Source organism: Notolepis coatsorum, assembly GCF_963971535.1.
Source record: "Notolepis coatsorum genome assembly, chromosome: 13".
In the NCBI taxonomy this organism is placed as follows: Eukaryota; Metazoa; Chordata; class Actinopteri; order Aulopiformes; family Paralepididae; genus Notolepis; species Notolepis coatsorum.
This window is the reverse complement of record NC_140177.1, coordinates 80,258,526-80,286,297: the sequence shown is the minus strand read 5'-3', so window position 1 is coordinate 80,286,297 and position 27,772 is coordinate 80,258,526. Positions and strand designations below refer to the sequence as shown.

Sequence of the window (27,772 nt, the reverse complement as noted above, 5' to 3'; positions counted from 1 at the left end):
CTGTAACTTGGCCTCACTGAAGGGCTAAAGGCCTAATAGCCTGGCTCGGCGACACATAGTAAAACAAATTAACACCTCGCTAGAATGGCCTGCTAATAGGACTTTTGAAAGTCACTCTATGCAGCCTTCCACTGCAGACTCAGAGTGCGTATCTGTGTGACTTTTTTTTCATATTTCTGAAATTTTTTAACCATGCGTGTGTGTGTGTTAACACATTGTGCGCCAAAAACGTGTATACTCGTTATTGCCCGCCATGCGTTGAGTGCCAACAATGAATAAACAAGTTTTTGGGATCAATATAAAGATTTTTCGCCATGGCATTCATAATTCATCCAGCCTCCCTCCGCTGCTGCAGCTGGACCCTGTCTGATATTGCAACGCCTCAATACCGCCGCCTGGTGGATGTCGGGCGAGTTACACTCCAAGCCAAACCGGAAGTGGCGCTCCGTGCATCGAGGAAATTCCTCCGGCAGTAATATCTTGTAGCGTGGATCTAGATACACACTTGAGTGCATTGGGATCGCTTTCGAAACGCAATAATCAATATGATTTCGGTGTTTATTGCGTCATACAAACGGGAAATGGATCTAGCAGATCGACGTCAAATAATTGGAATATTTTTCCTCCAGTCTCATCGGCGAACGGTAAGAGGAATCTAACGTTATTTTCAGCCCGATTGTTTATTCATTTCACGGCAATCCATCTGATCAACGTATCAACCCATAGTAAAAAAAGACGCTACTGACGATCAAGGAATTATAAACGACCCCCCCCCCCCCTTTCCTTCACGCATGATGAAGCATAATGTATACCGATCATATACATTTGAATTTTTTAATATAGCGTGTATAGGAAAGAAACGTCAATCGATAATCTATCATATGCGTCCGGGCCTATAACTCTCGTTTTAGGAATTACTGCAGAAAACCTTAAAAACATACTTATATTCACGGCGGTATTAATACGACAATGTATGAACGAAAAAATATAACGTTCCCACATCCGGAACGATAGATACCCGATGTTGAATGGGCCATAGTAATGTCGATATAGCTATAATATTTAAAAAGTTATAGCCCTGCAAAGAAGGTAAACATCTCCATAGGGTTACAGCACTGGCAGACTGGGCCCAAGGATGGGTACAATGCATGGCGGACAATGTGTTAACACTTTAAGTGCCGAAAACATGTTTAGGCGTCCTTCCCCGCCATGCTCAAGTTGCCGAGGACGCCGTAACTTGTCTTTAATATCAATATTTCAAAAATCTGTGATCGGAATCATATTTTCCATCCGCAGCCTTCACACACAGTTCTGAGCTCCTCTCAATCCTCTAGCGGTTCAAGAGCGCCATCTGGTGGCCGATCGGCAGAAGCGCCAAACAGGAAGTTATGTGGATGAAGTGCTGATCACCCATATTACTTCCGGGCACTCGCTATAGGTCCCGGGACTCCATCTTGATACACTGGACATCGATCGGTTGCAAATAACTCGATAAACAACATGATTTGGACGTATATAGTATTATACAACCTGGAAATGGACCGGGTATTTCGACATCCCATAATGGTCTACCCCACGCTGATCGCCCGACGGCCCGCGGAGACTGGGGTGAGTTTTAGCGTGTAATATTACCGTGTTCGACACTAACTGCTATGATGAACATTTGACCCACATTAGATGAATGGTATAACGCTGCCCACGGAATTATAAACGCCCCCTCGCCCATCCGGTCAACATCAGATGACGTGTAGTAACTTCCAGAAGTCCGTCCAGTTGGATTTTTTTATATCGCGCCGATTGCTATCAAACTGTATTTGATCATCAATATAATGCATTTGGGGCTATAAATCACGTTCTGGAGAAAGCTGCAGAAAGAGATGAAAACATACTTATACTTTAGATCATATTTTAGTATGAATATGTGAATGAAAAAGTTTAACGTATACACCCTGAACAATACATATAGGACATTGAATGGGCCCTAATAATGGCAATTTAGCAATAGAATTTAAAAAGTTATAGCCCTGCAAAGAAGGGGAACTTCTCCATAGACAAATAGAGCTGGCAAGGGATGGTATATCATGAATTTAGCCTTAGGCAATCAAAGTGTTAAGGTTGCACAAAAATCTACATTACAATATCGACTAATGCGATTTTCAAATGGCAGTTATTTTCCTGTGTTTCAAACTGCCTGATAAACAAGGGTCTCTCTCTGCCCACATTTTCTCCCCCTACAATGTACAATGTTGTAGGTCACTTATTTTGTGTGTGTGTGTGTGTGTGTGTGTGTGTGTGTGTGTGTGTGTGTGTGTGTGTGTGTGTGTGTGTGTGTGTGTGTGTGTGTGTGTGTGTGTGTGTGTGTGTGTGTGTGCTTCTGAGCTACCGCGTACATAAACAACTTTTAGTATATCTGAAGGGAGGTGAAAATAACTCACTTGTTGTCAACCAGGAAGTCCACCACTGACTTCTTCAGACAGTAGAGGTGGGCATCCACTAGGCCTGTTTTAATATGCATCTTGGGGTGTCTGGGAGGGAGGGAGGGGGGGGGGGGGGAGAGAGAGAGAGAGTTTTAACATCACATTACTGCACTGATAAAGTGTACACACTGTATTACACTCTCCTTACATCGCTTACCACAATGACTAACAGTACAACATGTACTGTATACATAACATGGTAAGATACCTTAACACTTCCGGCGCCAACAGCAGAGGGCACTGTGGCCCTTTAGCGCCAGTGCTTTATCCAATGTAGGATAGGACTTATTTGCGAGTGCTTAAAATATATCAAATATAATAGCAATAGATCTAAATAACACAGTGATCGTCAATGAGTTGCTTCCAGTCAACATGCACGAAACAGATAATTTTTTCATACATACATTTCCGTTTTATACCGTGATGAATATCAATATATTTCTAGAGCGTTCTGTCTCATCTCAATAAACTCCAGCAAATCGAGCTTCAATGTATTTCGTTAGAAATCGTGCCATTTGTCGCTTGATTTATGAATCATTCTGAAAATAACGCTAGATTATCAGTATAATGTGTCCCCTCACGCATGAACAGAAAACAGGGCTGAAAAATCGCTTCTCAGTGCCTTGGCCGCAGCCAACGGCAGAAACAGAAACACACACACACACACACGCTCCGATGGTGGCGAAAGAAACATCTGATCAACCCAAGATTGGTAACATAAAGTCCTTACCTCACATCTGATGTCTTGCAAAAAGATTAATCCAATTCCTGATCGTCATTCCAAATATTGATCGCGTTTATTGATCCAACGTTATATATCCAAAACACATAATCCACGCTGCCCCCAGTCAATGTGTTATAATGATACTGCATGCCCTAGAAGGAAAACCTGGACCGGACTTCTTAGATTGATGCACAGCCCCAGCCAGAGGGATTCCAATTATGTGCAATACCATCCGGGAGACGATAGGCGGCGGTATTTGCCCTTTGCGAGCTCAGACCCATTCCCAATGATAACGTCAGGCTGTATGGATGAAAAATGTATGGATATATCGAATAAAATAAATATCGATTAAAAACATATAGCCAACATATATATATGTGTATGTGTATGTACATATATATATATATCACCCCTCAACATTCCATTCCATATAAATCACATTCAAATTAATCGCATGTAGGCAAGAGCAGTATCTTTATGACTCAATCTCTACTTTTCATACAGTAACACATGCAGGAAGGTCATCTCTACTGGACCACTGGGTAGAAGGATGGCAGCAGAATGTTGTCACATGCTGATTCAGTTCATGTCTAATTTCAAACTTTTTTATTGAACCACCTCTTTGTAAATAGTTCAGGAGCATGTGATAAAAACCAGACATAGTCTAACCTAAAGCCTATAAAGTCACAGGACAGTGGGGGACGTCTGTCTATTGTCCTCTATCAGACACCGTAGATCCACCCCGCCCCCATGGGGCTGCTGGGATAGCAACTTCAATGAAACAGGGCTATGTTGATTTGAGGACACACACACACACACACACACACACACACACACATACACACAATCTGCTGAAATTCTAACAACCCGCAGTGTTATAAAATGTGACATTTACACAGTGAGAGCAGAAGCAAACCATCTCATTTTCTCAAACTAGCAGCTCCTCCATCCCTCCTTCTCCTCCCTGCTATGATCCATCCCTCCTTCTCCTCCCTGCTATGATCCATCCATCCATCTCCTCCCTGCTATGATCCATCCATCCTTCTCCTCCCTTCTATGATCCATCCATCCTTCTCCTCCCTGCTATGATCAATCCCTCCTTCTCCTCCCTGCTATGATCCATCCATCCTTCTCCTCCCTGCTATGATCCATCCATCCTTCTCATCCCTGCTATGATCCATCCATCCTTCTCCTCCCTGCTATGATCCATCCATCCTTCTCCTCCCTGCTATGATCCATCCATCCTTCTCCTCCCTGCTATGATCCATCCATCCTTCTCCTCCCTGCTATGATCCATCCATCCTTCTCCTCCCTGCTATGATCCAGCCATCCTTCTCCTCCCTGCTATGATCCAGCCATCCTTCTCCTCCTGCTATGATCCATCCCTCCTTCTCCTCCCTGCTATGATCCATCCATCCTTCTCCTCCCTGCTATGATCCATCCATCCTTCTCCTCCCTGCTATGATCCATCCATCCTTCTCCTCCCTGCTATGATCCATCCCTCCTTCTCCTCCCTGCTATGATCCATCCATCCGTCTCCCCCTGCTATGATTATACATTAACAGTTTGAGTGCCAGCCTCCGTGTCCTATTTACCCCGTTGCGTGCCACCACCCACTTCAATGACAGAGCTCTCATATTTGCGAAAGCATAAACTATATCTTAAATTATGGCTATGTGTCTAATATGGCCGTCGCTTATCAATGACTTGTTTGCAGTCAACATTGTCGAAATGGATTGTTTTTTTTAATCGGTTCATTTCCATTTTATACCATTTTGAAAAACGCTTGTTTTTTGAAAGTTTCAGAAAAAAAATTAAGATTCTGTGATAAACACCCTTTACTGGAATACACAAAACACGTTGTCATTTTTCGGCCTATTTATGAATAGTTTTCAAATAAACACTAGATTATCGATAGTATAATTATGTGTACTTATGCATGCTATAGAAGCGGGCTGAAAAATCGATTATCTTATTTCCTGACCGCACACACACACATATGGCACACACTGATATATAGGTGAAAATAACTCAGACTGGTAAAATAGATTCCTTACCTCAGATCAGATGTTCTCCAAAAAGATTATTCCAATTCCTGATCGCCATTTCAAATATCGATCGCGTTTATTGATCCAATGCTGGGTACTGGAAACACACATTTTCCGCTGTTCTGGTGGTGGGCAATGACTTCAATCGTCTCCGGTTACTTGTCTGACAAGTAAAATGTGGAAGCAGGACTTTTTTTTCTCCATGCATTTCATTCAATCCAATCCAAAGGGGTGCAGTACCATCCGGAGAGACGATAGGGGGCGGTATTTTCCCTGTTCGAGTTCAGACAGATCCCCACTGGTAACGTGAGGCTAGATTGATGAAATATGAATGGAAATCGCGAATAAAAAAAATAACGATTCAAAAACAGCATATCTCGTTTCTGGCACTGAACGGTTGGCATGAAATAACTAATTATGCCGTGGCTGGCACTCAAAGTGTTAACATAATATGATGAGACATTGACAGAATATGATGAGACATTGACAGAATGTGATGAGACATTGACAGAATGTGATGAGACAATCACAGAATGTAATGAGACAATCACAGAATGTAATGAGACAATCACAGAATGTAATGAGACAATCACAGAATGTAATGAGACAATCACAGAATCTGAGGAATGCAAAATGCAGACCCAGGAGTGTTTTGTCATGCAGACTTCATGTCTATGTCTGATCTCCATAGGTCCCAATGTTCATCTTCACACAATGTGGATGTGTATTGTATGTATGTATGTATGTATGTATGTATGTATGTATGTATGTATGTATGTATGTATGTATGTATGTATGTATGTGTGTGTGCGTGTGTGTGTTTAATTTGAGATATAGGTCTGTTTTGCTCTAATAAGGAAAAGTGCAGAGTGCAGTACGTTAAAACGTTCCATCATCAGTGCATGCTTTCTGCACCATTCTGCAACCCCAGAAAATATCACCCAACTCTGTGGTTCTCAACCAGCGGTCTGAGGACCCCCAGGGGTACTTGAGGAGGTCCCAGGAGGTCTCCAGCTAAATTAAGTATATTGTTTTACTTTACTTTCAATATTCATTGACTAGAAGTTAGACCCCAATGAGAAAATGTACAAGAATGACTATTCTGACCATAGGTTCCACTGTTACCTCCGCGCCCCCAGTGGTCCCATATTGTTAAAAAATTTAACAAAAATCTGAACAAAGACAAAATCTTAACAAATGGGTCCACAGCCTACTGTGTATCAATCCAGGGGTCCTTGGCACACAAAATGTTGAGAGCCACTGACCTAATGCTTACTAGGAGGGATGCAAAATCACCACTGTCCAATGGCCGGAGAGGAGTTCTCTGACATCATGTGAAAGTAAACAACTTACTATCCCAAACAGTGTCACATGGTGTCTGTTTTCTGTAGAGCGTGGATGACGAGGAGGGCAGGAATTTACACAGCTCCTCCTCCAGGGATGATTCAAGTCATGGTTTAATTCTTACTCTTAAACTCCTACTAAAAGCCACAGTGGGAGATGATCACACACACAAGCATTCATAAACACACACACACACACACACACACACACACACACAAACACACACACACACAGCATGTCTTAACTGCAAAGCTATTAAAATCCACAATGGGAGATGAGTCACACACACTGATGTCTTACTAAGTTACAAATCTACAGCAGGCCATAGTGGACGATGACCTAATCACAACAGAATGATGACTTCCTACTAAACCCTCATTAGCCTGGTTTCCACTACGCTGTCAAAGAGGGCTATCAGGGCTTACAGGGGCGTATACAGGGCTAGCAGGGCTTACACAGGGCTAGCAGGGCTTAACAGGGCTAGCAGGAGCTTACACAGGGCTAGCAGGGTTTACACAGGGCTAGCAGGGCTTACACAGGGCTAGCAGGGCTTACACAGGGCTAGCAGGAGCTTACACAGGGCTAGCAGGGCTTACACAGGGCTAGCAGGGGCTTACACAGGGCTAGCAGGGCTTACACAGGGCTAGCAGGAGCTTACACAGGGCTAGCAGGGCTTACACAGGGCTAGCAGGGGCTTACACAGGGCTAGCAGGGGCTTACACAGGGCTAGCAGGGGCTTACACAGGGCTAGCAGGGCTTACACAGGGCTAGCATGGGCTTACACAGGGCTAGCAGGGGCTTACACAGGGCTAGCAGGGGCTTAAACAGGGCTAGCAGGGGCTTACACAGGGTTAGCAGGGGCTTACACAGGGTTAGCAGGGGCTTACACAGGGCTAGCAGGGTACACAAGCACTGGTTTGAACTACAGGGTCAAACAGGGCCACCAGGGGCTTACACAGTACACTGGTTTGAACTACAGGGTCAAACAGGGCCACCAAGGGCTTACACAATACACTGGTTTGAACTACAGGGTCAAACAGGGCTAGCAGGGGCTTACACAGTACACTGGTTTGAACTACAGGGTCAAACAGGGCCACCAGGGGCTTACACAGTACACTGGTTTGAACTACAGGGTCAAACAGGGCCACCAGGGGCTTACACAGTACACTGGTTTGAACTACAGGGTCAAACAGGGCTAGCAAGGGCTTACACAGTACACTGGTTTGAACTACAGGGTCAAACAGGGCCACCAGGGGCTTACACAGTACACTGGTTTGAACTACAGGGTCAAACAGGGCCACCAGGGGCTTACACAGTACACTGGTTTGAACTACAGGGTCAAACAGGGCCACCGGGGGCTTACACAGTACACTGGTTTGAACTACAGGGTCAAACAGGGCCACCGGGGGCTTACACAGTACACTGGTTTGAACTACAGGGTCAAACAGGGCCACCAGGGGCTTACACAGTACACTGGTTTGAACTACAGGGTCAAACAGGGCCACCAGGGGCTTACACAGTACACTGGTTTGAACTACAGGGTCAAACAGGGCCACCAAGGGCTTACACAGTACACTGGTTTGAACTACAGGGTCAAACAGGGCTAGCAGGGGCTTACACAGTACACTGGTTTGAACTACAGGGTCAAACAGGGCCACCAGGGGCTTACACAGTACACTGTTTTGAACTACAGGGTCAAACAGGGCTAGCAGGGGCTTACACAGTACACTGGTTTGAACTACAGGGTCAAACAGGGCTAGCAGGGACTTGTACATAAGCCTGGTCAAAACTACAGGATCAACCTAAAATAAACTGCATGCATGCCTCTGTTAGATCACAGATGCACCCAACAGAGGGAAACTCTATGTGTGTGTGTGTGTGTGTGTGTGTGTGTGTGTGTGTGTGTGTGTGTGTGTGTGTGTGTGTGTGTGTGTGTGTGTGTGTGTGTGTGTGTGTGTGTGACTGTGTGTGTGTGTGTGTGTGTGTGTGTGTGTGTGTGTGTGTGTGTGTGTGTGTGTGTGTGTGTGTGTGTGTGCTTCTGAGCTACCGTGTACATAAACAACTTTTAGTATATCTCAAGGGAAGTGAAAATAACTCACTTGTTGTCAACCAGGAGTGTGTGCGTGCGTGTGTGCAAATTGGTGTTTGCTTTGTCTGCAGCAATGTCCATGTACTCACCATCAGTCAATGTGAGAGCAGGTGTTTTGGGCTGTGGTTAAAGTGGGTACAGAGTTCTAGCTAATAGGTCAGGGTTTACCCCTGAAACCCACGGGAAGTGGAGCGCGCGGCGAGCGGCACCCTCTTCACCGTCCACACTGGATGCACTGGGCTGGCCAGCGGAGGGGCAGGGATGGAAGACACGACGTCGTCAAGGCTGTTTTCCGGTGGGTCTGATGCAGACTCCACAGAAGCACACAGGGATATTTACTCATAGCGACTCCAGTGTATGTAAAAAAGAAAACAGTGCTTGGGTGTGTTTGCTCTAGCACCAACATAATGCTGTATCCGGCCATTCTGCATCTGCTTTCTGTCTGTTTCAGGAGCTAGTATGCCAGGCTATGTGTAATGATTGTGGATTTTGGATTCTAATGACAGTAAATGGGCTTTTTCTAGGTGTGTTTGGGTTGTGGGGGAGCAGGTGTTTCCATACTGCATACTGGACTGCACTTCAATAGGACGAGTGACACAGTATCTCACTGAAACTTTTAAATGTACATTCTCAAATATCTCTGAAACTATTTTGCAAGAACTGGCACAATGTTTTCTTTTTATCATTAATTTAGACAACATAATTGTGTATCACGATTCATGACAACCATGATAGAACACCAGAGATAGACGGTAACTAAATATCAATATATTGTCCGGCCCTATGGTTTAAGGTTGTGATTCTAGTCTCGGTATATGACAGTGGATTTTGGGGTTCTAGTCATTTTGTATGTTGTAGGTACCGGTAAGTCTTAAGATTTAAATTGCATGTTCCGGTCTTTTTCACAATCTTTTATTGTAGGTTCCAGCCCTCACTATGTGTCTATGTTCTAGTTACAGTAAGCAGGTTCTAGGTGGGTTTTAGGTCTTATGTTCAAAAACCTGTGTGTGTGTGTGTGAGAGAGAAAGAGAGAGAGAGAGAGAGAGAGAGAGAGAGAGAGAGAGAGAGAGAGAGAGAGAGAGAGAGAGAGAGAGAGAGAGAGAGAGAGAGAGAGAGAGAGAGAGTGTTTTGGGAGCTCGTAAATTCTTCAGGGAGCCAGAGCACTGTAAATTCTGGCCAATAAGAGAAGGGTTGAAGCAGCTGCTAGCACACACTTCCATGCACTGGGAAAATAGGGGTCATACACACGCACACACACACACGCACACACACTAAGTGGACACATGCTAACACAGTCACACACACGCTATAGAAACATACTAAGTAAAGCACACACACGGCAACAATGTCACAGTGTTGTGGAAACATATTGAGCTTACGGTACATTTAAACATGCATGTCCCGCAGTGAAAGATTTGTGGCCTATAAGAAAAGTCTAGACATTTACACACATGCAGGACAGGCTGATTAAACAAGCTGAAAGTAGGGCTGGGAAACATACTGATATTTATCCTTTATCTGTCGGTGTCGTTGCATCGTGGGATTTCTTTTCTTATATCGTGAATCGTGATACTCAATCTTGTTGTCTACATTAATCTGCATTAAACCAATCAGATTTCTCACAAATCTTTTTCTGAAACATTCGAAAATTTTATTTGAAAATGACGGTTTCACTCTTGATACTTTATCACACTTGTCATTATCATGCAATACAACAGGATGAACATCAATCACACTTTCTGAATATCTTGCACGTTGTGTGCTTTATATTACCACATCATAAATCCCTTTTGTCATCATACACAGGGACTATTACGTGCTAGACTTGGCCCAAATAACATTGAGATTGGAGGAGCGAGTTATAAAGACGCTACCGTATGATATGATAACAAGCTCATGTTGGATTGTGAAATAGCAGACATTGATTCTCTTGAGCTCACTTCACATCCGTTGTCCAAGCTAAAGGCATAGTCGGGCGTACTGTGAGCGGACCGTCTACAGTCGTTTGAGGTTTCATAGTCGAGCGTACCACAGCATACCAATTTCCTACATTTCTCGTGCCAGTTTACTACATTTGCCACAATCCTTGCGCACTATTTACACGCTCTGTCACGGCGTTGTCCAGCGGCACGGTGGTGTAGTAGTTAACACTGTCGCCTCACAGCTAGAAGATCCAGGGTTCAATTCCTGCTTGGGGACCAGGTTTCCGTGTTGCCAGGTACCCCCATGCCGCAGCCTCTATCTGCTCCCAGCTGCCCTTGGGGGGAAGGACGACGGGATGGGTCAAGCGCAGAGACTCAATTTCATCGGCGATCCAAAAATTGCATGTATGTTCCTGTGTGTGCCGCCCATCGCATGTGTGTGTCACTGCATGATGAATATAGACTTCTTAAAAAATTATAAAAAAGTCCAGTCCACCAAGGTCAAAATAAAGAGCCATTCAAACTTCTCAAGTTTCCTCAGATGATGAAAAAAATACATGGTCCAAATGTATATGAATTGGAATGTATAACAATTAGCGATAGTAAAACTAAATTTAGCGTCATTTACCTGCCAAAGTTTTACCGGACCAATCCTACCCATAGAACCATGATCCTGCCCTACTCTCTCTTGGCATAGAGTGAGTGTTCAGAGTAAAATGCAGATCAGTGTCACATTTAATGCAGGTCGATGTCAACCAACACGCCGAGCAGCCTTTTGTGTGACACCTTAAGCCCCAAATATACTTCCTTCCGCAAGCCGCATCCGCACGTGCGCATTGGTGCGAGTGACGTAATTTGTGTAATGGCCCCAATCAGAGCCGGATGCGAGGTCCGTGCAGACGAGTGCGCTGACGAGAATTACACAAATTACGTCACACGCACCATTAGCGGGAGCTACAAGCACATCTGATCATGACTCCATTTTCCTGATCCCTGCTTACAGACAGAGATCACGTGACGCCGTCGTGTCACGTGAGGTAAAGAGATGGTCCGACCAATCAGAGGCCACGCTTCAGGGCGCTCTCGAGGACGTAGACTGGGGAATGTTTCAAGAAAGCGCCAGTGACGTCAGCGAGTTCGCAGACACTGTTGTTAGCTTCATAGCAACCTTAGCTGATAGTATCGTCCCCACAAAGAAGGCGAGGGTGTTCCCGAACCAGAAACCGTGGGTGGACAGTACTATCAGAGCAGCTCTGAAAACTCGCACCACTGCTTACAACCTGGGCAGAAAGACAGGAAACATGGAAGAGTACAAGACAACAGTCTACAGTCTGCGCAAGGCTGTTAAACTTGCCAAAAGGACGTATGCTGAAAAAATGGAGGCACAAATGGCACAGAATGACACAAGAGGCTTATGGAGGGGACTGAGGCCGATAACTGACTACAAAGTCAGCGCCCCCTCAATGGGGAGCGACGATGCCTCTCTCGCGGACCAGCTCAACTCCTTTTATGCACGGTTTGGTGCAAACAGTGGCGCCGCTAGCTCAACGGCTAGTGACGTCACTGGAGCGCCGGCTGTTGTGGAGGGAGGGGCATCCGCGGGGGGGGGGGGGGGGGGGGGGGGGGCGGGGACGCTCTCTCATTGACGGAGCACAGGTGAACACCAGAAAGGCTGCTGGCCCAGATGGAATAACAGGACGCATACTTAAGTCCTGTGCTAACCAGCTAGCCCCTGTGTTCACCACCATATTTAATCCCTGGCGGAGTCAGTGGTCCCTGCCTGCTTCAAGATGTCTACCATTATCCCGGTACCAAAGAAATCCTCCCCAACAGGTCTCAATGACTACAGACCGGTGGCACTCACCTCTGTGGCCATGAAATGTTTTGAGAGGCTGGTCAAGGATCACATTTGTGCCTCCCTCCCCAGTGATATGGACCCTATGCAATTTGCATACAGGCCAAACAGGTCCACTGATGATGCGGTCTCCCAAGTACTGCACAGCACCCTCTCTCACCTTGACCGCCAGAAGGGGGGCTATGTGAGACTGTTGTTCATTGACTACAGCTCAGCGTTCAACACCATAGTCCCCACCAGACTGGTGGACAAGCTGATCGTGCTGGGTCTGAGCTCCGCTCTGAGCGCCTGGATACTGGACTTTCTGAGTGAAAGGCCCCAGGCGGTCAGGGTGGGGGATCAGACCTCCAACACCATCACCCTGAGCATCGGGTCCCCCCAGGGCTGTGTTCTGAGCCCCCTGCTGTACTCACTATACACACACACATGTGTGGCCAAGTTCAGCTCCATAGTGAAGTTTGCGGACGACACAGTGGTGGTGGGGCTGATCTCGGACAACGACGAGAAGGCCTACCGGGAGGAGGTTGAGGTACTGGAACGCTGGTGCCAAGACAACAGCCTGCTCCTGAACATTGGTAAAACCAAGGAGCTGATCGTGGATTTTAGGAGGAGACAGCAGGGGACACACACACCACTGAGGATAAACAGGGCTACCGTGGACAGGGTGAGCAGCTTCAAGTACCTGGGGGTCCACATCTCAGAGGATCTGACATGGACAACACACATAGACTCGGTCGTAAAAAAGGCGAAGCAGCACCTCTACCACCTGAGACAGTTAAGGAAGTTCAGAGTATCTGGGAAGATACTCCAGTCCTTCTACTCCGGAGCTGTAGAGAGCATCTTGACTGGAAACATCACTGCCTGGTATGGAAACAGCACGGCACAGGACAAGAAGGCCCTACAGTGAGTGGTGCGCTCAGCCGAGCGTAGGGCTGGGCGATATGGAGAAAAATCATATGGCGATAACGATATGATAATGTTATCATATTTCTCGATATCGATAATTATCGAAATTGTTATAAGTATATAATTTTTTATTTTTTTTTATTTTTATAAACAACAGATGTATGTTTATTTTGCAGCAATTCTTTGTCATTGCCGCCATCTTTAGTGTTACATCCCTGTTACACTCCAGTTCTCAGGCTGCAGCTGGTTTAAAAGCGAAAGTAAACCGGCTTCTCTGCTGGCTGTGGCTCCAGGGGAGTTGAACAGTTCTGGCTCTGCTAGTTTATTTTCGATCTTTTGGCGCTTTTTTGGTGGACAAACCACCGCACATGTGCACCGTGACTCGTGACTGGAGTCTAGTTCTGCTAGCACACATAGCCTACTGTGTACAGACGGTTTCAAACTGTATTTTAAATTAGAAAGCAAACAAAATAAATGGACAAGAGAAAAATAAATCTCAATTTGGTCAGTATTGTCATTTGGACAAGCAAAGCCATTACTTTAAGTTGCAGGCAAGAAAGACAAGTCTGTCCACGGTCTCTGGTTTTAAAACTGCCCTGTTGCAAATCACAAAAAAAAAAAAAAAAAAAAAAAAAAACGATTTTTCGATTTTTTTTATTTCGATATTCGATATCGATTATTAAAATATATCGCAATATTTATCGTTATCGTTATATCGCCCAGCCCTAGCCGAGCGTACCACGGGTATTGCACTACCACCCCTGCAGGTGCAAATCCAGAGCCTACAGAATAAAGAAAGACCCTCACCACCCCAACTACAGCCTGTTCAAGCTGCTGCGAACACCAGCAACTAGGACAGAGAGACTTCAGCTCAACTTCTTCCCCCAGGCCATCAGAGCCTTGAACACTGAACTCTCCACACACAAGCACACATACAACACACACACTGTACACGCTCACACACTAGCAGCCACTTTAACATGAGCACACACACACTCATGCTGCACACGCTCACACTTATGGTCACTTTACAAAAGGAAAGGTCACTTTAAGAATAGTATAGAATAACTTGAGATTGTATAGCATTGTATAGCAGTGTACATAAAGACCCAGTGCCCCATCCGTAGCTAACAGTGTATTGCACTACCACAGGACCTAGCATGTCCTACCATGCTCTGTAAATAACTCATGTACATATACCGATATGCCCTACTTTGTTTACCTGTTTTATTGCACAATGTCGTTATTATATATTACTATTGTTATTACTATATTACTATTGTATTATGCACAATCGTTGCGGGCAAGACCCCCCGCATTTCATTGTATACTTGTATGCCGTGACAAATAAAACTCTTGACTTGACATAATACATACATGATACAAAGCAGACTCCTGCACACCAGTACACTGATTAAACTGAGTGTCAATCAGACCAACCACTGAAGTGAACAAATTAGACCTTGCTGTTGAAACATGCACACAGTGATGAGCATTCCTGTTTGTGCCCTTATCTCCAGATTTGAAACACTCACACACATGCACACGAACACACCCTAAAGCTTCTCTGTGAGCGTTCTCTGGATTGGTGGTAAACATAGTCTATACATTGTCCTGACTGGAGACTTAGGGTATAAGCTATGCAGCCTGCCCAGTCTTGTGACGTCCCCAAAGCCTTTCTCCTCAGACCGAAGAATTTCAGCTTTGTCCTTTTAGTTCAGCAAAAACAGCAAAGGTCATGCCCAGAGAGAGACTGTATGGAGGAAATACTTAGGGGAGTGGACTGTCTTATTCTGCTTCCCCTTCAGTCGTCCATCTATCCATACCTCCCTCTTTCCGACGGTCCACCCATCCATCCTTCATCATTCACAGTTTAACCTCTTAAACCCGAGGGGTCCGGTACCGGACCCACAATGACATCACGCCATAAATCCATCTCTACAGACTGTATGAATTAATGTTGCGTTTCTTTTTCAAATGTAGCCACGAGTAAAGACCCTAACCCTGACAAAACAGCAGTCAAAGTGTATATCTTCAGCATTACGTTTGTTTACCAATGAGTTTAACTGTTATTAGTGAAATATAAGATGATAGAAATCTCAGGGCATTGAGTCGGAAACCGGCGCATATTGATGGGGGAAGTGGCACATCCAAAAGTGAGTGTAGTCTTTTGAAGGAAGAGACCCAGGGCTTTAGAATTTCGAAAAACTACACTACCCAGCTCATGCCAGCCCCTGTCAATCATCTGACTTCTGGATATACTTTTTTTTTTATTTCTCTTATTTTTCGGTATTATCTCCCACAAACCTGAACGTTATAGGGAGGTGTAGTGGTTACGTCATTGCTGTTTCCGGCCGGTCCACCTCGCTTGAAATTGCAATGTATTTCCCTATTGCCCATTTCTAAATCGTCTCGTTTAAAACAAACAAAGCATGGACATTTGCATGGTGTACCTTTCTGTGCGTATTCATCCACAATCTATAGCTCAACATGAAAATATTCGCAATTAATCGTAAAATAATTACGTTGAATTTTATTTCAACCAAAAATGCTTAAACAATAATGTTAGTAATAGAAGGGAACTCATTTTGTGCAAAAATGGAAAGCTTGCCAATGTTCATGAGGCAGAATTATTACAATAGCCGATAATACATTTTCCCAATGATAAATCCTAAAACAGAACACAGTTCATTTCTCTAACTTTCTGTGAACGTCTAGCAAAAAACGATGTTGCAATCTGATGAAAATGGTGGAGAAATGTACATTATAAAAAAGTAACTGTACTTACAGTAGATTTCATTCAAGTGTTTTGCTGCACGCCTGGTGATACTAAATCCAGATTGAACTCTGCCATTGGAAAGGGGAGATTTGGCCCGATCCATAGATGTGCGACTTGGCCAAAATAAGGTAATTTATAGGCCTGATATTCTATATTCTATAATCATATTTCAAATTGCATGTGTCCGGATGGCAGAATTCAGTACTGTATCTACAAAACCTTCTGTTTAACCCTTTACTCTTTTAGACAACCTAGGATGGCTTAGAGTAGACGACAGAGTACAGCAACTTGCAATGGGCCTGGTCTACAAGATACACTATACGACTAAGGTACCCATGTACATGTCAAAATACTTCCCAAAGGTCAGCGAATACCACGACCACTACACCAGAGGAAGCTCAACAAATCATGTTAAACCCAGATTCGGCTCAAACAAGGGACTAAACACGTTTCGCAATTATGCCACATCAATGTGGAACGCCCTACCCAAAGCTGTAAAGGAATGTGAATCCCTACCCACATTCAAAACCGCTCTTAAAGAGCACCTACGGGAGGCTGCAATTCGAAACTGGCCATCGTAAATGCCCAAAACCCCCACCACCTCCTAATAGACAGTCTCCTCCCCACCGCATGTATATATTCCCTCCCCGCCGTATGTATATTTCTCTCCCACACACCCACCCCCTCCTACAGTCCCCTCCCCATCATATGTATATACTCTGTCAGGATCTAGGGCTAACAGTACTGTAACTGAGGGGTACAATTCCCTGACTGTATTACTAGATATGATACTTACTACCACTACCTTTGTACTTAATATTCGGCCACCCAGTACACGGCATAAATATATTATCATGAACACTCTCACGTAGATGAAACGGATCCAACACAAATGTACGAATTAGAAACAGGTCTTTATTTCTACACAGCGATGGTGTGTAGAAGAAGCACTTAATCACTTAATTACATTTATGAATTGAAATAGTATGCACTTTTATGGCAAGGAGTATTCGTCGGTATATCAATAGAGAATGTCCAATCTCTGAAGGCGCAGGTGGTAAATATACGACCTGGAATAGTTAAGGAATAACAGCAATGATACTTTAATGATTATACTAGATACACTAGAGGGGGTTAATCCGGTCGCTTGTAAGCCGACAGGAGTAGGAGGGGGGGGGGGGTAGAATCCGGCTGCCTCGTCCGGCCAAGGGTATCCCAGGTGAACCCACTGTAGTGCCGTTCAATGCGCCGGCGATCCTTGGACCACAGATGAAAGCAGGTGGACTCTTTGTGGGCCGGCTCTCTCCGGTCCACGGGGGAGAGACGTGAAGCGACCTCGTCTTGCAGAGCGTCTCCTCACCTTGCGTCCTCTCCAGGGGGGGGGGGGTTCCAACACACGGCAGTGTCGGGGGTCTTTATCCATGGAATAATCAAAGTATCCAAAGCATAATCCGTGCCTGGGAAGGCGGGCTGTCGTCGGTAGAATAATCCGGTATACAGGTCCACTCGCTCGTAGGCTCTGGGGCTCCTCGGGTGCAGCTTCACATAGGGTCAACCACCCTGGGTAAGCAGCCAGTTCTCTGCCCGAAACGATGGGGTACTGACTACGGTAGTATTCTCACCGCACGAAGCACTATATATTAACAGACTATTATTAGCTTAATAGACTACGTCCAACTCGACGATATAGTGCCAAATATGACTATTCAAATATTAATATACACGATGTCTCAATACCGATGGTAGGCGAACTTGGCCTTACTCCCACACGTGGCGTCGCGGGGAGGCTTTACGTCTGTGACTCTATTGGAGGGTAAGAAACTGGACTGAAAAGAAAGTCCTACTTTAGTAGCGCAGTATATATACGCACTATGAACAAATAGTCCCATTAGTGGTGCGGTAGCCAAATTCCTACGCGGAACTAGGACTTGTTCGTACATGTCGAGCAGTACGTTTGAACTGGGTCTGAGGGGTATGGCAGCCTGGCACCAAGGTCTCGACCAATAGTAGAATGGAGACTATTATGGGATGTTCAGTAGGCTAGAATGGATATTCAATGCATATTGTACAAGGAATATACAAGGGATATCAGGGAATATTAGAGAATATACAAATACAATTAAATATATATATAAATAAATATATATATTCGGTTTAATCTGGCCCTTCACAACAAGTACTGTATATTTGAATACCGTTTAAGTCACAAATGTATAAGTACTAAATACCTATATGTCCCTATGCCATAAATGTCATGTATGTTGTGTATGTCATAAATGTCTATATGAATTGAAAATGGGGGACCCTGATGGAAACAAGACAAACGTCTTTCTCAGGTCTGCATCCCCTTAACAATTGTGTGTATTGAGCCGTACTGTATTGTACCCATTCTGCAATCTGTTAAATAAAGTTTTCATTCATTCATTCATATCTGCCAGGGATTATTCTGATCATATACCCCTATCTGCCACTGTTGAAAGTCTATGGAGATGTCCCCCTTCTTTGCAGGGCTATAACTTTTTAAATTGTATTGCTAAATTGACATTACTATGGCCCATTCAACGTCAAGTATCTATCGTTTAGGATGTAGCAACGTTCTACTTTTTCATTCACATATTCATACTAAAATATGGTCTAAAGTATAAATATGTTTTTATCGTTTTCTGCAGCATTCTGCAGAATGTGATTTATAGCCATAAATGCATTATATTGATGATCAAATACAGTTTGATAGCGATCGGCGCCAGATAAAAAATTTCAAATGTACGTGCTTCTAGAAGTTACTACTCATCATCTGATGTTGACCGGATGGGGGGGGGGTCGTTTATAATTCCATGGCCAATGTTAGATGATTCATGTAGTGTGGGTGATATGATCATCAGAGCAGTTTGTATCGAACACGGTAATAATAAACGCTGAAACTTACCCCAGTCTCCTCGGGCCGTTGGGCGATCAGCTTGGAGTAGAACGTTTGCTATTATGGGATGTTGATCTAGATGAACCATTTCCAGGTTGTATAATACTATATACGTCCAAATAACGTTGTTTATTGAGTTAGGGCGAGCGATTGATTATCCAGTGTGTCGAGATAGAGCCCCGGGAGCTATAGCGAGTGGCCGGACCGAATTTGGATGAGCACCACTTTCTGTTTCCGGTTTGCTGTTTGGGCGATCCGCCACCAGATGGCGCTCTTGAACCGTTGGAGAGTTGAGAGGAGATCAACAGGAGATCTCAAGTCTCCGCGGGTGAAATATGATTGCCATCACAGATTTTTGAAATATTTATCTCAATGACGTGTTACGGCGTCATTGGCAGATTACGCATGGCGGAGAATGACGTGCTAACTCGTCCTTGGCGATTAAAGGGTTAATCATCTTCCCTTTATAGGCCATAAGGTGAAGCCTGAAAAGTGTCTAGAAAATGCTTTTCGTTCCCACGTCTGGGAACTACATTGTGAATGCATTTTTCCATAGACAATACCATCATGGACATTGGTTTAAAAGTTCTCCACAAGATATCCTGCCGAATTTTGTCAGGGGCCATAAATGTATACAGTATGTATGGAAATGACAAAAAAAAATAAAAGTGAAAAACAATTTGGGAAGACAGAATCTCCCTGAAATTGACATTAACACATTCTGCGCCATAAACGAGTTAACTCGTTATTGGCCGCCATGCGTTGAGCGCTAGAAATGAGTTAACTCGTTTTTGGGATCGTTATTTAATTTATTCGCTATATCTATTCATAATTCATAGCTGCAGCCTCTGGTATCCTCTTCAGAGCCTGTCTGAGCTGGCAGACGGTCAACAGTGCCCTCTACTGCCAGGCGGAGCTATTGCATCTCATTGAAAATGGGTTGGTGTGTTTTAGGAGGCGATCTGAGCCGGGCGGGCGGGGTTTAAATACTCGGGCGAACCAGTTCTATACAACGGTGGCATTAAGCAGCAACTCCGCCCGCCCGTCATTGTGAACCGGTCGGTAGTGTGGTGCAGACCTCCACAAGGATTATTTGGAATTGCGATCAGATATTTAGATAATCTCTTTTGCATTACATCAGATACAAGGTAAGAAGATTATATATAAATATATATATAAATTTCCTGGAATTACTGAAAAACACTCAAACCATACTCTATTCAAAACGGAAATGTACAGATGAAAAAACAATCTGTCTCGGGCATGTTGATGGGGGAAGTGGCACAGCCAAAAGTGAGTGTAGTCTTTTGAAGGAAGAGACCCAGGGCTTTAGAATTTCGAAAAACTACACTACCCAGCTCATGCCAGCCCCTGTCAATCATCTGACTTCTGGATATACTTTTTTTTATTTCTCTTATTTTTCGGGATTATCTCCCACAAACCTGAACGTTATAGGGAGGTGTAGTTGTTATGTAGTTGTCAATGTTTGATCACTGCCAGCTCTATTTGTCTATGGAGATGTTCACCTACTTTGCAGGGCTATAACTTTTTAAATTGTATTGCTAAATTGACATTACTATGGCCCATTCAACATCGATTAGCTATTGTTCAGGGTGTAGGAACGTTTTACTTTTTCATTCACACATGCATATAAAAATACTGTCTAGAGTATAAATATGTTTTTATCGTTTTCTGCAGTAATTCCTAGAATGTGAGATATAGCCATTTATGCATATATTACATCATCAAATGCAGTTTGCTAGCGATTGACGTCAGATAAAAAATTTCAATTGTACAAGGTCCTAAACGTCATGACCCATCATCTGATGTTGACCGAAGGGGGGGGGGGGGGGGGGTCGTTTATAATGCAATGACCAACGTTAAATGAATAATGTAGTATGGGTGATATATTGATCATAGCAGTTTGTATGGATAATAATAATCAAAATGCTGAAACTCACCCCAGTCTCCTCTTACCGTTGAGTGATGAGCGTGGAGCAAAAAGTTCGCTATTATGGGATGTTGATCTAGATGAACCATTTCCGGGTTGTATAATAATATATACGTCCAAATAACGTTGTTTATTGAGTTATGGCAACCGATCGATTATCCAGTGTGTCAAGATGGAGTCCCGGGAGCGATCGCGAGTGGCGGACGGAATACCCACTTCCGGTTTGGCGATCGGCCACCAGGTGGCGATATTGAACCGTTGGAGAGTTGAGTGGAGATCCCCAGCACCCGTCAAGGATCCGTCGGTGAAATATGATTACCATGACAGATTTTTGAAATATTGATCTCGTCATTGGTAGATTACGCATGGCGAGGAATGACGATTTAACACGTCATTGGCGATTAAAGGGTTAATGAATCCAATTCACTTTATTTATAGCGAACATTTAAAAACAACAAAGTTGACCAAAGTGCTGTACAAGTCCCACAACATAAGATAATTATTATTATTTTTTTTTAAATGGTCTTAATTTTTATTTAATTTTTTTTAAACAATTTTATCTCGAAGCTTCGAATTAAAATTGAATCTCTGCCCCCGAAGCTTCGACGGCCAAAAAAAGCTTTGAAGGTCAGCCCTAGTGTTCTGTATTATAGCTATGGAGACAATAGAGCCTGCATTTTAATGAAAGACCTACACCACCCCAACAACAGCCTGTTCAAGCTGCTGCGGTCAGGCAAGCGCCTACGGACACACTAGGGATGTGCATCTCCATCACTGAGGCCGATGCGATACGCATCTCGATACGGTGCCAACGATACGATACATTAACGATACATTTGAAGCACCGGGCGATGCGATACGATTCACCCCTGTTGAGATACGATACGATTCGATGCGATTTGATTCAACATAATGGCGATTCGGGGCGATACGATGCGATTCAACACGATGCAAAATAATGATACAATTGTATGGTATGACAGAGGATTTGGGTGTATTCCTTATATGCAGCTTATATTATTATTAAAAATAAAATAATCTACTGTAAGACTATTTATATAAAAACTCTTTGGTGCCTAAGACTTGCACAGTACTGTGTTTTCTATCCACTTTAGCTAAAAACACACACACACAATGTATATTATATACACACTACTGTGAGACAATAATAATCACACACAAAGGGATAATGGCTTATAGCAGACTTGATGATTTTATAATATTTCAGATAATGAAATTAAATGTTTATCATCAACCAATCAATCATTTATCCAGTTAGTATTTATATTGTAACGTTTGGCCACTTTTAATCATTGAACGTAGAGAAAGAGAGAGAGAGAGAGAGAGAGAGAGAGAGAGAGAGAGAGAGAGCGAGAGCGAGAGCGCATTTGAGTTTGAGCGTTCTGATGCTCCGTAGCTCACCACACCATCATGATGGCATTTTGTCAACACAGTTCGAACCTGGATGAAGCGATATTGCCAATAAATGTGAAGTTATCTTTGAACCTGTTGTCAAGCGTCGTCAATATACCCCCCCCCCCCCCCCCCCCCCATTACCTCACTAATGGAACTGGTGTTGCAGAGTCACATTAGTTAGTTAGTTAGATAGTTTAGCGCTAGCTGAGCGGCTAACGTTAGCCAGCGGCTACTAACGTTAGCCAGTTGGTCATGTCTCCTCCTCGACTTCCACTGTTTGTTGATAACTGTGACGCGACTCTCGCCTTCTGTAGTAGCGAAGCAAAGATAGTCTCTGCTGCTGAGTGCTGACAGAAGTGGATGAGAGGAAATGAATGAGATATGAATGAATCGGTTTTGACCGATGCAAAGACACTAACAACAGATGCATCGCAAGTTCAACCTGAATTGTAGCCGATGCGGACTTATTCCACCGATGCACTCGCATCTTGAACGTTTATGCCGGTGCACCGATGCGAATCGGTGAATCTTAACATCACTAGGACACACGCTACGAGAACAGAGATTCCGGCTCAGCTTCTTCCCCCAGGCCATCAGAACACTGAACACTTAACTCTCCACTCACAAGTACACATGAGCACACACACACACACACAACACACATGCTGCAACCGCTTTAACCTCTTAAGCCAGGAGCCCTATTTTCTGAAAATCCGCCTAAAATACATACCTAAGTAAATGGAATATTGCTCCACTTCTACAAGGTACATTTGCATATTCTTGGTATCTAGGGACATCTATGGACCTCAGTGAATGTATTCTCAGTGTCAGAAATATTGTATCTATTACTAGGCTTGCTTAAATTGTGATGAAACAAAGGAGAATATGAATTATGATGTTTCTTTGAATCTTTGACAGTGAATAACACCATGCTAATAATGTCCATACATTAAAAACTGATCACTGATCTCGTTTAATACCTTCTTGGGATCGTGTGTACAAAAAATCTAAGGAAATGAATAAAGGGAAGATGATTAAACAGAAGGTTCTGTAGATACAGTACTGAATTATCCCATCCGGACCAATGCAATTTGAAATATTATTATAGAATATAGAATAGCAGGCTTATAAATGACCTTATTATAGCCAATTCGCACATTTATATATATACATATATTATCTTTCAAATGCCCGAGTTCAATTTGGATTTAGTATCACCAGACGTGCATAAGAACAGATAATGAAATCTACTGTAATGTACAGTAACTTTTTTTATTTTGATCAGGGTGGCACCATTTTTTAACTATTTTCAAATCTAATTGTTGTTACATGCTAAAAATAGGGAAGAGAAACTAACTGCCCTTCAATATATGTCAATTACGTTACGTTTTGTGGTATATTATCCCGAATAATAAGAGATATAAAAAAAAATTCATGCAGAAGTATGACGTTTGAAACCACATAGAGGCTTTCATGAAGTGTAGTTCTGAAAAAATGCCAACGCTGATCGACAGCTAGCGATGTCTATTACAAAATGGCCGCGAAAAAAACTACAATTCCCATGGTTAAAGATTTTCAAAATGGTCGCCTCTCGCAAAATAAACCTGACCAAAACGAAATGAAAATCTATCTAATAACACTTTAACCTATTGCTAAACTAACGTATTGATGATAATATACATTATAAATGCTGTTGTGACATGGTTATGATGTTTATACTTGAATACATTTGAAAATAAAAACGATACTTTTGTAGAACAGTCTGGAGATATTGATTTATGACTGTCTCTCAGCACAGCATCAAATAGTGTATCGACATCTTGAGCTGCAGAACACCTTGTGGCCCGCTTCTCAGCTGTATCCAAGCACTTTTTGTCGATAAAATGCCTATAGCAAGTAGCGTGAAAATCAGTATCTCCAGGAACATTGGCAAACTCGATCTCTAAACAATGTTTGTATGTCTCCGCAATGGTATGATTCTCGCCTGGCAAGTTAAGCCACCGTTCAACGCAGTTTCTATATCTATCCCAAAGCTTTAATTCATCCATCTTAACCTTAATTTTCCTCTCCTTGTCCTATTTAAGACCTACAGTAGGTAGGATTTATTTTATCTATCTCTCTCTCTCTCTCTCTCACTCCTCCCCGGCCGTTTTCCACATGTGAGAGGGGTATGTAAGCTGAAAACATATGCGAGAGCTGTTGACCTTGGAATTGATTAGACCAGTGGTTCTCAAACTGTGGTACGCGTACCACTAGTGGTACTTGGTGGTACTGCTGGTGGTACTTGAAAACATTTCCAAAAAGCAAAAAAAAAAGAAAAAAAAAACGTTTTATTTTTTTTTCAGGCCACTGAAGTTAGAAGCAGGCCAGGCCAGTGTTTCTGGTTGCGGCGGCGCGATAGTTAGATAATCTAAGTGGGGAACAACCAGGAGATCACTGTGACAGAGAGTAATGCAGTCTAAACAGTCATACATCTTTAATTCAACTTCAGCCCTGATCATAACCATTTATTTTTTGATTTTTTGTAATGTCAGATAAAAAATGAAGTACTCCCACTTTTCTGAAAAGAGTTGGTGTTAAATCATTACAAAAAATCCATCAAAATCTGTGTTGCTGCTAATCATTGACACATGCCTAGCCTGTAATAATCCCCCCCAGAAAAAAGTACTTTGCATTTGATATATTGAAAATATTTAACTTTTTTGTGTTTTTTTAACAATAATTTGTGATGCCATCACACAAACTGGCATTTAAAGGGTAAACATTCATAAATGTATTGAATATGTGTTTTCTTTTCTTTTTTACAATAATTTGTGATGCCCATCACAAACACTGGCATTTAAAGGGTAAAAATTCAAAAATTCCTGCACCAGAATGCAGGAAATTAAGTTTTTGTAACAAAATAATTGTGTGTGTGTGTGTGTGTGTGTGTGTGTGTGTGTGTGTGTGTGTGTGTGTGTGTGTGAGAGAATGACGGACAATTGCTTGCTGTGTGAGAGAGAGAGAGAGAGAGAGAGAGAGAGAGAGAGAGAGATAGAGATAGAGAGAATTAAGTACATTTGCTGAAATACAGTTGTTCTTAATTTTCTCACTTGCTATGTGAGAATGTTAGTTATTATGTTCTCAATGCCCCTTGCATTGTATGAGTTGTGTGGAAGCGTTTGCTAGTTCTAGTGCTATCCCTTTGTACATTGTGGCTGTGTCTGACAAAAGTTAACAATAAATAATGGTATTAGGAATACATTTGCCTCCTGCGTGAACTGTGCATAGCTGAATAGACTGTATTTTAACGCCGGTCATATGGTGGTACTTGGAGAGCCAGCTACGTTCTCAGGTGGTACTTGGTGTAAAAAGTTTGAGAACCACTGGATTAGACAGTGTGAAAGACCCAGGCAGTTCTGCTCTGCTCTGCAGACCTTCCCAGACACCACAGGGCCGGGGACAGGTGAGGCTAGACATCTGTGAATTCACTGAGCCTTTAGACCTGCATCGGTGTTCACCAAGGCTTTCAATGTAAAAGCGCAGACACAGGATTCAGAGATGATTTGCGGAATGTGGGAAAATATACATATACAGTACTGTACATAATCTTTGTATTTCTTGTGAATAAGGAATATTTGGAGCCTCTGGGTTTCCTCGAATAATCGCGTGAAATACAATTTAAAGATGAAATAAAATAATTGTTTGACGTGACTTTGTCTTGTGACAATTTATACAAAACACCATTTTGTATGCACTCACCTATTAGAACTCTTTGGTTCATCCAAACTGGGGGGAATAGGCATTTGTCAAAGGTTAAGAGCCACTGCGTTAAGATAGTAATGAACGAGATGGGCAAAGGTGACAAATCTATCAAAAATAGTCCTGCTTGTGAAAAAGGGACATTATGAGCAGGCCGACATAAAAGTCACATGGGTTATTCTGGTAAAGACTTGGAACTACCCTGTTCTGCACCGTGACCGGAGCAGAAGCCAGTTCAACCAGTGGGCAGTAGCATATGTCTGCCAAGCCCTTTTCTGTGTCCCAATAAAACTCAACTCTGCTCAGCCATTCCTGCTCTGGAAATAGCCCAAGTGTATTGTGGGAGGTAGCCAGGTGGGACGTCCAACTGTTCATTCCGAGCTGGAAATGAAAAGCCTCTTTCACACCAAGAAGAACACCCCGAAATTACAAATGTTTTGCTTCCCGAAAAGTCGAGTAGCTACTAGCTAGTGTGTGTGTGCACTGTTGAAAAGGATACAGTGCATCAAGTTGATTTCTAGTTCATTGTCATGTTCGTTTCTAACGCAAGGGGCTTTAATAGCGTTGTATGCACTTGCCCGACTGCAGTATAAAAAGACATCACCAGCCAAACTGATTTCTATTTAGAATAGAACCTCTGAAGGATGGCTGGTTATAATCCAAAAAGTTAAAACAAGAACAGACAAAAAAAATATATACAGTTTAACACATTCCCTGCCACGCACTTTCAGCATCTTATACCATTCTCTGCCAGTACTGTAAGTCTATGGAGATGTTCACCTTCTTTGCAGGGCTATAACTTTTTAAATTGTATTGCTAAATTGACATTACTATGGCCCATTCAACAACGATTATCTATCGTTCAGGATGTAGGAACGTTTTACTTTTTCATTCATACGAAAATACCGTCTAGAATATAAATATGTTTTTATCGTTTTCTGCAGTAATTCCTAGAACGTGAGATATAGGCATAAATGCATATATAGATTATCAAATGCCGTTTGTTGCCGGTCCACGCTATATTAAAAATTTCAACTGTACATGGTCCTAAACGTTATGACTGATCATGCACGGATGAACGGAGGGGGGGGGGGGGGGGGGGGTTGTTTATAATTCCGTGATCGTCGTTAAATGCTTTATGTAGTATGGGTGATATATAGATCAGAGCAGTTTGCATGGATAATAATAAACAAACAGGCTGAAAGTCACGGCAGCCTCTTCTTACCGTTGGGCGATGAGACTGGAGCAAACAGATCCCAGTTATTTGATGGGGATCGAGTCGATCCATTTCCGGTTTGTATAATACTAATACACGCCCAAATCATGTTGATTATTGAGTTATGGCAGCGATCCATATCCACGGTGTGTGGCTAGAGTCCCGCGACGATATGCGAGTGGCCGGACGCATTTAGGAGACACACCGAGACCCAACCGGCCATTTCCGGTTTGGCAACTCGCAGATCATCCACCAGGGGGCAGTATTGAAGCGTTGCAGAGTTGTGCCGAGTCCCACTGCATCAGACAAGGCTCCGTGAGGGAAATATGAATAACATGGCGAAAATATGAAATATGATCTCAACGCACGCCGTGGATTGGCAGAATT

At 43.2% G+C, this 27,772-nt stretch overlaps 1 protein-coding gene across 1 annotated transcript in view; it reads right to left on the bottom strand.

Moving 5' to 3' along the window:
• The window catches only part of eif2b3 (eukaryotic translation initiation factor 2B, subunit 3 gamma), a gene marked incomplete at its 3' end in the record, with an annotated part of 235,016 nt that overhangs the window by 85,542 nt on the left and 121,702 nt on the right, over window positions 1–27,772 (bottom strand). The window contains exon 6 of the mRNA XM_084327117.1: window positions 2,436–2,525. Coding sequence (XP_084183243.1) covers window positions 2,436–2,525 — 90 coding nt within the window. The remainder of the gene's footprint in view (window positions 1–2,435; window positions 2,526–27,772) is intronic.